The following is a 14,596-nucleotide window of genomic DNA, read 5'->3' as shown; positions in this document are numbered from 1 at the left end:
TCCCAGATATGCTCTATAGTATTGGAGTCTAGAGATCAGCTTGGCCAATCTATCCTGTGAATATCCTCCCGTTCAGGAAATTCGTCGACCAGAAGAACTCTATGTGGTCTTGTGTAAACATCCATTAAAATTAACTCAGGGCTAACAGCGCCCCTCAAGAGGTGAGCGTAGGGCTCCAAGACCACATCCCGCTACCTCCCAACTGTAACAGAGCCTCTCTCAAAGACATGGAGGGGCATGCAGTCACCCAACATGATGCCTGCGCAGATCGTCAAACCTCCTCATCCATAATGGTCGATTTCGCGGTTATTGTAGAGCAGGTAGTGGCTCCCGGTTCAGCTTAAACGACTGTTATTGTCCTACGTTCATTGGATAAGCAGGAACCCCACTACCTACCCTTCAATATGTGCGAAATCGACCATTATGACGGTGTTGGTTTGACGGTCTGAACAGGCATCATGTTGAGTGACCGCACACCCCTCGATGTCTTTGAAAGAGGCTCTTTGACAGGTGCGAGGAATAGAGATGTGGTCTGGGAGCCCTATGCTCACCTCTTGAGAGGTACTGTAGTCCTGAGGTAATTTTCATGGATGTTAACGAACGCAAAGCCACATAGAGCTCGTCTGGTCGACGAATTTCTGGTAGAGGAGGATATTCACTTGAAGGTTTAGCCAAGCAGATTTCTGGACTCCAATCCTATAGAGCATATCTGGGACGCTCTCATGAGAGCAATAGCAACTCGCAACACCTCTCCGGGGACCATCCATAGTCTGAGAACAGCGTTATTGAACGAGTGGAAACAATTGCCCCAGGATCCCATAAACTACTTCATTTCAAGTATGGACTCGCACTGCAAGGTCTATCGATTTGTTAGAGGAAGCCATACCCCCATTAACCCATTTTGTTGTTCAATTTTGCAACCGCTGTTTCATACCATCTAACTCTAACGAGTGTTATTTATGATCATGCGTGTGTATTTTAAATCTTGGACGATTAATCGTTTTGCATTGTTTCAATGTATGTACATACTAAATTTCATTAAAATCGGCCCAATAGTTCTGGAGATAATTGACCATATCTGAAAATTCTCTTAATTTCTTACACCAGTGTAAATTAAAACGCAGCCGGAAGATAAGCCGTCGGAACTTTTGCAATGTAATGCCTCAAATTAAAATGCAATTTTCACAATCTGTTTTCGTTTCAGTGCAGCAATAACAATTTTTTTTTCTCGCACTTAAAAGCATTAATGAGAAGGTGATATGGAGCGTTTATGGTTCCGAGATTTCTCTCTATTCATTTCACTTCACTTTGGCGTCAACGTTCTAAGAAAACATTCCCGTAATGTATGCGCATTAAATGCAAACTTGATTAATGGTGGGCGATTTCTAAAGCAGAGAAAATCAACAAAAATAAATGACCCTGCAGAACAACTTTTTTTTTTTTTTTTTTCGAAGAAACCGCAGACGAAAAAGTTTTCGCCGCGTTTGATAAGACTTACGTTGCTAGTCTTTTTTTTTTTTTTTTTTTCTTCTTTCTCCAACCTATTAAAGGCAGGGTTAATTGCAGCCCACTCAGAATTCTTAATGATACCGTCCTTAAGAAATAGACATATCTAGAGTAATAAATGAAAGAATGAACGTGGAAGGCAATGAGAAAAGGATGTGTGCAATCAAACAGAGCGTAAAATCTCTTATATTTGCGGTATTTTACTTTATTTATTTTTTGAGTTTTAAATGGTTAAATGTAATTGGTAGTTCTTGTCATCAGGGCTGTCCGAAGAGCTGACGGCGCTCCGGGGCGAAAGTCCCCCCCCCCATACCCACAGAAAAATCAAGTTAGTTATTAACGAACAGAACAATCAAATGGCTATGCATTAAAAAAAAAAATACACAAAAAAATAAAAAACACACAAGCAATGAATCTGTTTCTAATATTTGAAACATTAATACCCCAAAAACTTTTCGAAAAATTTAAATATTTTAGTAAAAAAGCAAAATTAGTAAAGTTTTTAAATTAGTAAAATGTTATACCACTAGATAAAAAACAAACCATTAAAACTGAATTGGTTATTCATATTGATCAAACTAAGAACACGAATAAATAATTTGCTGATTTATAAATAGAAAATGTATTTATCGAAGTAAATTACATCAAAATTAAATTTCGATCTGGAATCATCCAATCATTCTTTTCAAGAGTTTTTTTTGGTTTTACTTGTACCAATTCAATACCAGCTTTCATATATGTTACAAATAAAAATGTTATTCATTTGCATCAAATGTTTGTAAGTTTTAGGGAGAAGCCCACAAATACTCAACAACATCGAAAATTGCTCAGAATTGCGTTTTTGGAGCTCTAATTTCGAAAAATCACTACCCCCTAATATTACAAAATATGGAATTACAAATTGCGTTTTAAGACTTGAGTTTAAGAGAATATTCGTGCAAGGGTCCCCATGCCGCCTTTGTTTAATATCTCAAGCAATGGGTTTTTTATACGACACTTACAAAAAATTTAAGTGGAATAGCCCCTGAAAGTAAAACATTGCTTAAATTTTTTGAACCATAACTTTGAACGATTTTCCTGGGAAATACTCCAGATCCTACATTCCATAAAATCTCCAAAGTTTGTCTAAAGTTGCGTTTTTGAAACTTACATTTCGAAAACTTGCAGGGGGAGAAGGATTGATTTCAATCTATTTAAAAAAATAATCGATCGGAAACAGTCTCTGAGCTCCCTCCAGTACCCTAACGTCAATAAACATGGCCTATAATCGCGTTTTAAGGCTAAAATTGCGTTTTTAAAACTAAAAGTTTCAAAATTTTGACCGGACAACTTTTGACCTTTTTCCTATCCGAACAACATTTTTTTTTTTTTTTTCAATGTGCCCCCCTAAAAAAATTTCTGGCTACGTCACTGCATGCAGGGGCAGAACTCGAGCAAATTTAGTGAGAACTAGACAAATGAGAAGTGCCTTTTGTTTGATTCTAAACAGTTATATTTTCAAAAATCATGGGCGCCCATATATGCAATATTGTAAGGGAGGGCTCAGATATTTTAACCATGGTTTAGCAGGATATTTTGCCCATGGAAGCGGATTTCAGGACAGATTAGTCATTAAAATTTGACATTTTCAATTACTTATTCATTAATGGTTGGAGAAGAAATATTTTTACATTTTTGCAAAGAAAAAAGTACTAAAAGCAAGGAAGTTCTATTTTCGAAGGAGGGGGGGGGGGGGGGGGGGGGGCTCGAGCTCCCTCCCCCCCTTGCCCCTCAAATGGGCGCTCTTAGAAATTGTATATGTTTCAATGATACAAAGGAAACGAATGTTTTGGAGACTGAGACAGGAATATTTTCGTGCCATAGGACAAAATAGATAATCATTGCAATGATTATCTATTTTGTATATCTATGGCTGTGTATAATACCTGAAATGAGGGGACGCCGCAAGGCCCCCCAAATTTTATACAATCGGGACATTTTATACGAAGAGGAGCGCCGCAAGACGCCCCTCATTTCGTGTGAATGTCGTCGTGTTCCGTCGAAACGAGGGGCGTCTTACGGCGCCCCCTCATTTCGTGGCTCCCGGAGCGATTGCTCCCCCCCCCATTTGGGACGTCCTTGCTTGTCATTTGCTTTTCTTGTAAAAAGAAATAAAATGAAAATAAACAAAAATCCTCAGAATTTTATTTAATTCGCAACTCCAGAGCTCGAATACGCTACCTTTCGGTGATTAACAATACTACCGAAAAAGGCAAAACATTACGTTCCACGTGTTTCCTTTGGGGTAAATTACAGTTTGTGGTGTAATGTAATTTCAGAGGAACAGAAAAGAAAGCTTCTAGCAAACACGATGAAACCTTACTGTCATTCATTAAGATGACAGGAAGTTATAAGTTACGACATTTGTTTATTTTACCTTTTTCATCCGCCATTAGACAGTGGCTGCAGCGCCCCTATAGTTTATTGGAGTTGCGAATACTAACATGAGTGGTGTATTTCGCAACTCCAATAAAATATAGAGGGCGCTGCAGCCACTGTCTAATGGCGGATGAAAAAGGTAAAACAAACAAATCCCCTAACTTATAACTTGCTTTGACGCTTAGTGAATGACAGTAATTTTTCATCGTGTTTGTGGGAAGCTTTCTTTTCTATTCTTCTGAAATTACATTTCACCACAAACTGTCTGAAGCCTGTAATTTACCCCAAAGAAAACACGTGGAATGGAATGTTTTACCTTTTTCTTTAGTATTGTTAATCACCGCAAGGTAATGTATTCGAGGTCTGGAGTTGCGAATACTTACACAATTAGTATTTGAAAACGATGTGTCAGTTCGTATTGAATTTTCTCAGACTGTGAATAGTTAAAATCAAGAGTTGTAATGTACTCCCATTTTGTGTGATCTCTTTCCCTTACGGAACAATTTGTTTCTTGAAAAACGACACTGCTCCTTGTAGCATCTTGTGCAATTATTTCTAACAGCAAAATGGTTCGAAAATCCAATTATTGTGCAAGGGGAAAAAAAACTTGGCAACAAATTCAAATACTAGTTCAAATGCAAGGGAAAATCCGTAGAACAATAGAAACACGGTCTCCCATAAGTTTTAAGACTATGCTATAAAATTGGTACATCTTACTATTTTCAGGAAATTTTGAAAACTACTTATTACTGCATCCTTCGAGGCCTCTTTGACTCTGAGGTAAAAGCTTCGAATGCCGTTGTCGTGGGTTCGATTCCTCTCTTTGTGCTCTAAATCTTTCTTGTATTGTCTTCTGTGTTTACAAAGACGTCCAACCTTTCGAGGTTTTCGTTCCCCATAATATTCATAGTGATAATTATCTATGACACGACAACGATAACTGAAACTTCCCAAACAAAGTTTCAAGTTCATCGAATCTCATGCGGCTTCAAAAGAAGTTCGCTTTCCAAGTCTTCGTGGTCATAATTTCACAATGAATAATAATAATGAACAGTGTTGAGGTAGTTCTCTCTACTAGAGGACGCAACTAAAGGGAGGTTTATGCTCTTCCTCACCAGAACCTATGGCCTCGAACTCAACTTGCAATAATTCGAACAAAATATGCACGTAGTTTGCAGTATGTGCCGCCTGCTTTGTCAATGGTCAGAGAAGTCTTACTGCGACAGGAAGGTCCAGGTTCGAATCCCGGCTCGGACATGGACGTACTTTCTCTCTCCTGTCCTTTGACCTTTCTCTGTGTGAATGTGTTATGATGCGAATGGTTGCCTACCCTATAAACGGGTGCCTATGGCATGCGTGTACTGTGGAAGTCGGACTTCCCACCAAATTACGGTGCAGTTGGAAAAGTGAAGCAGCGCACCTCAAATTGCCAGCCTAGCTGGCACACGATAACAACAACAAGTTTGTAGTATGCACATAAAAGGATTGTTTATGAATTTATCCTCCCTCCACCTCCAAAAAAACATTTTCCGGAAACCCAGAGGTGGTCACCCGATGGAAGGTCACTGTGACCTCCCAAATATTTCTTCATTCGGCCAATTTTGTCTGACGATTCGGCAAAGATCATCATTCGGCGGAATTTGGAGTTCCATTCGGCAAAATTTGGAGTTCCATTCGAGAAATTGAGAATTTCCACCCTCCCAAATATTTAAGTTCGGAGGGCCTCTGGTTGTGCCCCTGCCTCTTGAGAGTTACGACATTGACCACTTTGGGAAACTAAACGTGGGATCAAAAATTTTCCCTTCTTACTTACGCACATCGCACATCCTCAATACTGACGAATAATCTAACTCTTTATCATACTTGAAACACCCACGCAGTTTTTCTGAAGCATAACCATAAAACTCCTCGGAAAACACACTACCTACGATTTCCTGACCATTAAACACCCAGAGGTGGAGAGACTATTTTTATGTTGAAAATATAAAAAAAAAAGTCTTTACTCGAGCTCTTGAATCTTCTTCTCTTATCACAGGAAAACTGAGCAGCATCTTAACAGAAAGTCAAAGAGAATGAATATCAGATTAGAAAATTCTTTTTCGTTTTTACTCAACTAGGGATGGAAGGTTTGATGGCTATCAGTGAAATATGAGGTCGTATCTATGAATAATGCATCAATCTACCTCGCTGGAGGTCTCCCTGATGTGCTGTTGCATTGGTTAGAATAAGAACATTATAAGCAATCAATATGTTCGTGTACTTTCCTAGACGTGGATTTTTTTGGAAGATAAGTTTTTGTAGGTTACTTATCTGATTTCGCATGATCCTTAAAACATTGATTTTTTGGGGGGGGAAAATAAAGTAAAATTGCAGTGATAGAGAGTAGTTTTCTGAAAGTTGGAAGCAGGGCCACCTTGATGTTAGGTCACGGGTGTTCATTGTGACCTCCCCAAAATGTCATTATCCGGCAAACTTTGGTTGACGATTCGGTAGCTTGGAGACACAATTGCAATGTCGCAATTTTTAAATAACCAAATGTCTCTTTTCATTAGATGCATGTATGGGTGTTTTCTCATATTTATCATTCTGCAAAATTTGGAGTTCTATGCGGCAAATTGAGTTTGGGGGGGGGGGGGAATTCCCCATATTTTCCCAAATATTTAAGTTTGGGGCCTCCCTATTAGAAAACTGGAGAAAACAAATTAAACCTCATTTCCCCCTTAAGTCCGCAACTCTGCCAGTACTTGCGGAGTCCGACTGATTTTGGGGGGAAATAACCGACTCCGGCTTCTTTACTCAAAAATCAGCCTGACCCCGACTCCTTTGCTCAAAAATCAGCCCGACTCCGACTCTTCTTTCTTTGAGTCCGCAGCGCTGCCGGTAAGTCCTTGAAAAGTATTGAAAATTTTTGTGTTCCCGAAATACTCTAAAAAGCACTTACTTTCGCGAGCACAAAAATGTAATCATCACGATTTTTTTTTTTCCGGTTCTGTTCATTTCAAACAGTTTGCGAAATCGCAGATATCTTCATTTTCGCTAAAATAAGTGTTTTTACAGCAAATAAGAACAGCGTTAATGAAGGAAAAAAGAAGATTGCAATTAATATGTAAGTAAAATATGCATTAATATGCAATTTACGTGCTTCATCAATGTAGTTTTTATCTATTAACAGTTAAACTTAGCTATATTTTCTTGCTGATGATCTTAAATTAGGAATTCCCAAACTTTTTCATGCATCGACTTTTGACTCCTTGAAAGAATTTTTCTTCAACCATCGACCCACTGTCAAAATTCCGCAAAAATTTAAGATTTTTTTCTTTCTTTCACTTTTCTTTTTTGTAAATAGAGAGTTGACTAAGATTTTGCAGCCAATTTCCACGCAGTTTAAAAAATAAAATTAGTTTCTTAAAAAGTTCAAGCAATCAGGTTCCAGGTTTTTCCGAGTTTTGTCATTGGAGTTAGTCAACTTACACCGTACAATAAAGCAAGATTCAATCTGAATAAAAATCTTTCAAAAAGAGTAAAATTTATAATATATAGCAGAAAATAAACTGTGCACAGTGTAGATAAACGATGTTTGGTTATTTAATTAAATATTATTTTCATACAAGAGGCGTAAAAATGTTGATTTACCAAAATTTGCTCTTGTTTGCATTTTGACTGCTACACCTTTCCGGTCCCCAGAGCTCCATCGACTCCTTTGAAAATGTCATGGACCCCCCAGGAGGTTGGTATTGATCACTTTGGGAAATCGTACCCTAAATAATAACAATGGAATAGTTCTTTTTTGACTACTGGCCATCGTACCACTTTTGTGACTACAATATGGTGAGATTACGTTGATTCCGTTTTTGTTAGTTTTGCAAGTTACAACTCAAAAATTCTTCGATTGCAAAAAATAATAAATTAAATGAAATATCTCTGTGGTGAAGCAGTCTCAGCTCTTATTAAATGGTCACGAGACATTGGTAAAAACTGTAAGGTGGGTAATCTGCTTTCTTAGCAAAGACTTGATTTTTTGTCTAAAAGTTCTTTTGTCAGCAAGTTCTAATTCTGTTCTAAAAGTCTGAATGTTGCTTTATGCGGATGCTCCTTAATTTTACTTTGCTTTGTTTAGGAATGCCTCAGTTTTGCTCAAAAGAAATTTAACTTGTTATATTTAGCAAGTTTTTTGACTTTGTTCTAAAAGCCTTCAACTTGTTTAGAAAGTCCTAACTTGGAAAGGATTTGCATAAATCCTTTTTCAGCAATAAATATTAACGACAGCGCATTGTAAAAGCATTTACAGTCGACTCCTGCTACAACGCGATCCGACTTACGCGAAATGGCTATAACGCGATTTTTCCACCAGTAAAGAATTTTAGCCCTAACGCGAACTCCTCACCCACAACGCGAAAATGTTCGGTGGTGAATCGTGGTTTGTAAGTATTGGCTTTATAATTGGCTACTATATATTTTTTTTCCGTGAATAGACCTTCATCCCTTTCGCATCACCGAGAGCGGAAGTTCTCACACCGTAATAGTCTGAACATCACTTATACAAATAACTATTCCTTATTTTTCATTTTTTTTTTCCATTCTCAATAAGAAAGTTGATGAAATATAATGACACCTAAAGCGCTGTTTCATCTAAAGTTTGTGAAGATAGAAAGAAAAGTGAAAGTTTTTGACAATTAAAGGAAAGCTGAAGCTTCTCGATGCTAAAGCTTCTTGAAAAGCTGACTCTCAACTAAAAAGTGCATCGAAGGTAGCATGACAATTGGTATGAGTGAATCTTCCATATTCCATACATACAATTAAAAGTGAAGAAAAGGAAACCTGTAAAAGTTTACCGAGTAATATCTTAGAAAAATGCAAAAATTTATAAATGGAAGCTGCTCTTGTATTGTGAATCAAAGAAACCAGGAAGAGGGGTGTTGCCATAGATGGAAACATTATAAAAGAATTTGTGAAGCAACTGTTTAAAAATATATTAGAATAACTGTTTGATCACACAGCATAAAAAATTATCATAACTTTTTTTAAGTTACAAACATCATTACTGAATCTACTGTACAGTACAACTATAATGCATTTATGCTTTTCTTACTGTATATTGTACGCACCGTTTACTGGTTTATTTTATGTCGTTCTCTCTCATTGATCATTGATTTTGTGCATCGTAGCAGTATTTAACGTTGAATAAAACAGTTTTTTGTTTTTTTAAATATAAGTAAACATTCAGTGCTTTATTTAAGAAACAGTAATGTATAGTTAAAATATGGCTTTTAACAGTTGAAGGGGTGTTTACAAGCGTTTAAAATAATTGGGTACTTTTATAAAAGTTTTTACGCATTCCCTTTTCCACAACGCGAAATTTCGACTTACGTGAGGGGTCTTGAAACGAATCCCTCGCGTTAGTCGGGACTCGACATCGCTTTTCTGTTATCGAAATCAGGTTCCTCCAAATTGTCAGCTTTGAATTTTTAAAGATTTGACTATTGAAATAGTAACCGAGACATACAGTATGATTAACGAGCTGATGTGTGCATCACATGACTTCCTTTTACTCCAATTTAATGATAATAGTGCCTCGGAGTAAGCAAAGAAGCATTTTAAATGTTTTCACCCCAAGTTTGTTGCGAATCGAAGCAAAGAAACCGTTTAATATAGATAAAGTTTCCGAATGTTGGCAGTTTTAATGTGATTCAATGGTTAACTCTCGAAATATGATGGCCAAATTAAAACGAGATTTTAAAAAAAAAAAAAAACCGCGAAATTAGTCGCCAAGTTGGTGACAAAAAGCTTAGCGATATATTTCCAAGTTTTTGCCAAATTATATCAGCATTTAAGTTTTCATCGAAATTAGCAGTGGTTTTCCCCCCAAAAAGGTGTAAAAGACCCCCTTTGGAACATCTGAATGCAACCAAAAGGGAAAGTGGACAACTAGACCCCACTAGGAGTCTACGTACCAAATTTCAACTTTCTAGGACATACAGTTTTTAAGTTATGCGAGATACATACACACATACGGACGTCACGAGAAAACTTGTTGTAATTAATTCTTGGATCGTCAAAATGGATACTTGTTCCTCCCCCCCCCCCCCCATTGAAATTCGGGGTAAAAACTTAAAGGAAGATGGGTAAAAGCGACAGTTTCAAGATTTGCTTTTGACTTGGTTCAGAAAAATCGAAGATCCGGCCACAGGGCCGAGTTTTGCTCCATGCCAACCCTAGGCAGATTGGAAATCTGCCCCCTCCCCCCTAAAAGAAATAAAATTTCATTGACTGAAAAACAAGCAAAAAGGGTTCCCGAAATTTAAACTGTCAAGCTTATGAAGAAATGATGCCGTTTCACAATTCCTTATTCGGCAAATTTTGCAGACGATTCAGCAAATACCCTATTGATGTTTTTCAATCTGTATCTGTCATGTTCTGTGAAAGTAATCATTATTAAATTACAAGAAAATTGTCTCTGTGGAAAATGAAAGAATGCTAATATTTTTCTTTCAAGAATAACACTGTAACTTTAAAAATGTGTGGTTAAAGCAAAATTTGCCGCCCCTGAAAAGTTTGCCGCCCTAGGCAGCTGCCTATTTTAACTATTGGGAAATTGGGCCCTGGATCCGGCACTGAGTATGGCGAAACATTTAGCGACAAGCCCGTTCCCGATAACAGTAAAATACCACTTCTACTTAGTTACGTATAGAGATTGGATCAAAGTATGAACAGGTGACCTGGACTATAATTTATGACCACATCCATTCGGTAGGCCCTCTTTATAATTTTTGGCCTTATTAGCAGTAGAATTATTGTCCGTTACAGTCTGCTCATTTACGACTGCTTCCCAAACTCTGCACCAACTCGTAAATGGCCATTTTATCGCTTTCGTAATTCACCCACCCACTACAAATATTTGCAGTGTAGCCATTAAACTTCGCCAAAAGTATAGAAGCAAGATGGGAATAAAAAGCTTGTTATCAGTTCTGTCTCAGCTGGATACCTTACTCGCCATGATCTTTATCCGGCTTTGAAATGCAACAGTAGTGGCACACCCAGTTTCGAATATCCGTTGAACTTATCACAGATCGATGAAATACGGTGTTTAAAAATGAACGCGACGATAAATTTGGGTGTGATTATGACCTAGGAATCTAAGAATATCGCTGCTCTCACACGGAAGAAATAGTTGTTGAAGAAAGAGATTCCTAGACTTGTTTTTCCTGAACATCTTCAGCAAAACTCTGCAATTAAATCTTAATTGGAATACAAAAAAAGAAAAAATGCCCTATCAGTTTACTCAGTTTCTACAAGTATTTCTCTTCCAAAGCTCTCGCCCTCTATTTTTTTGTGGGGGGGGGGGGGGAGATAATCTGTTCAAATACAATTGACGCATGACTAGAGCAGTAAAAAAAAGTTGTATCGCATACTCTATGCAGTGATGTTCCCATCAATTTTTCTGAGGGTATATATATTCCCAGTAATCCATTATCCATATGCGATCATATACATAATGTGTCAAAAAAAAAAAAAGTTTGAGAGTATTCGGCATGTACGGAGTCCCTGTGGAAACGCCACACCCCTGGCTCTATGTGAGCTCTATTTGTGCTTCTTGGGTTGCACCAACTTTTGTTCACCCTCCACCTTACCCCACCTTTTAGGGAGGCGTCTTTTTAGTTGTTACCACACGAAGGATACATTTAACGGGTTCCCCGCATAGTAACCAATTGATCAGTTTCCTAATAAGAGAATACAAAAGACAAAAATCATGTTTGTACTACAAGGCGCGCTTTGTTACTTTGAGTAATTCACTTGCTCGTCGACGTCGGGTCACAACACTTAGAAAGAGGACGCGAGGTGGTATTGTGACTGTTACACTCATTAAGTTTCCAGATGACATAATACAAAAGATAGTAACTATAACTGTACTACAGGGCCATTATGTGATTAGTCTGTTACCAAAGCTCGATATTTCTTAGAACAACTACACCTGTGATACTAAATACTTCTAGGGTGACCCCACCAGTACATGCACGGTACTGGTGCCTTTAAGCTCCCTGGATTGTTCCTACAATGCTCCTGTTCCAGATTTGCACAGATGGCCCTAGTCTCAGAACTGACCATATAAAACGTCTTACCTTCAGCAGCTAAGTACGGGGAAAATTTATTAAGTCATAAAAGATAATAAAATATGTTCCTATGATAATAACTTGGAAACAATTATTTTCACACATAATCCCTAGCAACGTTGATGTACTTATTCTAGCGTTTTATCAGAGTCCCAATTCCAGCTGCATAAAATTCTTTGGGCTGCTGTCTCATCCACAGTAGGTCTTCATCTTCAACGTCGTCGTCAACTGCAAATTGTTTGCCTTCAAGATGTTTCAGAGGAATAAATCGCTTGGGGCATAGTTTGGGCTGTAAGATGAATGCTGTAGTACTTTGCGTTCTTGGAGATAATGTATCAAAATAAAAATTTGTTTCCAAATGAAAACCATGGTAAATTATTATTTTTTAAGATTATCTTTTGTAACGAACTTATTGAGTTACAATCCTAAAACATTACGCAAACTATCTTTGCTCAGCCCTAGCGTCTCTCTCTCATATATGGGCCTGTATTGGGTGGGTCTGTAGGGGAGCTGATGAATTAGAGACAGTATTGACCTCCTCTCAAGCGGCATGATCTCTTGGACTTGATCTAGACCAAAAAGTCAAGAGGAATACCCCATTTGCATAATAACATTTTAATTTTGTTTTTGCGAAGTTATTGGCGATTTTTTTCGTATTTAGAACTTTGATGCATGTGCAATTCATTCTTTCTTCGGAACCTTCTTCAAAATATTGAGACCCTAGGCCAAACTTTTTTTTCAGGGGGTCCCTGTAGTCTAATGTGACCAGATTTTTCAAGCTAAAAATCAGGACACATGACGGGGGGTGGGGAGGGGGATAGAGCAGTTTTTTTCCACAAGGCTTAATATTTTACGTAACAGAAAAATGCCAAGAAATAACTCAAATGTACCAATAAAGAACTCAAGTTGAAAATAATTTAATAGTATTGATATAAAGAATATTGCATCACACAACAGATTTATTAATCAAAATTATTATTTTCAGTATAAGCAATTTTAAGAACCAAATTCTTGTTGCCTTTCAGAATTTCGTGGGATATACTGAATGAATGCCCTTGACATTTTTCACAAAAGATTTCACCTTCTTTGTCGCCCTTTTTGAGAAATGGAAATTTATTTTTCAAGTTATCATTCGATTTCGATTTTCGATTCCGAGTCATAACTGACTACAACTGTATTATGTCGAGGGATCTGCATACTAAGTGCCTTGCCTCCATTATTTTTTATACCGATAGATGGCAGCACCACCACCGGATCCAACAGTTAATGAGAATTTTGAACTAATCCAGGAGCTAATAGCTACCTGAAATTAGCACCCCCAGAGGTATCGTTTCACTTGGAGGACATTGAGACCACGAGCATATTTAACGTCGCCCAGTCCCCTTTAATGACGACGGTGGGTCTTCGACCATCGAGGTTCGAACCCGAGGCCTTCCGGCTCCGAATCCGACACTCTACCGATCGGGCTACCACGGCCCAAGTTATCATTCAAAACGCATTTACAATCTTATATTCCCCCGTTCGCGACCAACACCTGACGCTTAACAGCTCCTCCTCTTCAATCCAAATCATGGTGGAGGTAGTTCAGCGTATTAAACATTAAAGAATAACATTTTACATGGCGTTCTTACGTTTACTGACAGCAAAAAATCGAAAAAGCGTTTAAAAAATCTAGATTGTGTGTTATATTTCTTGTGGAACGAATTTTAAACAAAAAAAGCGGGACTTTTTCAACAAAGCGGGACACTTTCGCGTGACATTCCCGCAGCAGGACAGTAAGACAAAAAGCGGGACTGTCCCGCCAAAAGCGGGCCGTCTGGTCACATTACTGTAGTCAAACCTTATCAATGCATTTACTTGTTGGAACCAGGCGGGCCGACTTCAAGGGCGCTACAGGCTACAATTTCAAGCACTCACTTAAACTATTTGTTGAGGTGCCCGTGAGAGAGGCTCGGCACACCTTAAGTAAGCAAAGAAAAGGGAAATAAAAAAAGAGAAAATTTTCATCTTTCTTTTTGTTAAATACCCAACTAGAACTTAAACAATTTAAGCCGTTAGGGCTCCCGAAAAAGCATGAGCCCTAGGAAACGGCCAAGTTGAAGTATTCAGTAATTTGGCCTTGTTTTTATTATTTTCAAGAGTATAAGTTAAAGCTCTTCTTTTCAGCTTGTGACTGCATTCCAGGAACATTCCGTACTTTCTCTGAGCAGAATCTGGTGGACAGGCAGAGGTTGTTCTACAACCGAGTGCCGAAATGTGGCAGCACCACCCTCTACTTCCTAATAAGGAAGCTGTCGTCCATGCACCATTATTCTCACATCAACTCCAAAGTATACGACAGGAAGAACGTGGACGAAGAAGAACAGGTGAGAAGTTTAAAGGTCGCATTTCAGTTGTATTCTTATTTTTATAATTTCAAGATTGGCAACTGCTCCGGCACCGTTCCGCAACGATTATTTTCTATCTCGATAACGTGTGTTCAAAGTAACGACGAGAGGTCTTGTCAGCCGAGTCGGAAACTAGGGGCCTGCTTCGAAAGCAGATTTTATAATTTTTATGAAGGG

At 38.1% G+C, this 14,596-nt stretch overlaps 1 protein-coding gene across 1 annotated transcript in view; it reads left to right on the top strand.

Annotated features, from left to right (window-relative positions):
* LOC129221213 (uronyl 2-sulfotransferase-like) overlaps positions 1-14,596 on the top strand; it is a 63,073-nt gene that overhangs the window by 32,381 nt on the left and 16,096 nt on the right. The window contains exon 4 of the mRNA XM_054855668.1: positions 14,199-14,398. Coding sequence (XP_054711643.1) covers positions 14,199-14,398 — 200 coding nt within the window. The remainder of the gene's footprint in view (positions 1-14,198; positions 14,399-14,596) is intronic.

This window comes from Uloborus diversus, chromosome 4 (genome assembly GCF_026930045.1).
Source record: "Uloborus diversus isolate 005 chromosome 4, Udiv.v.3.1, whole genome shotgun sequence".
NCBI lineage: Eukaryota > Metazoa > Arthropoda > Arachnida > Araneae > Uloboridae > Uloborus > Uloborus diversus.
This window is presented reverse-complemented; position numbering and strand designations above follow the sequence as displayed.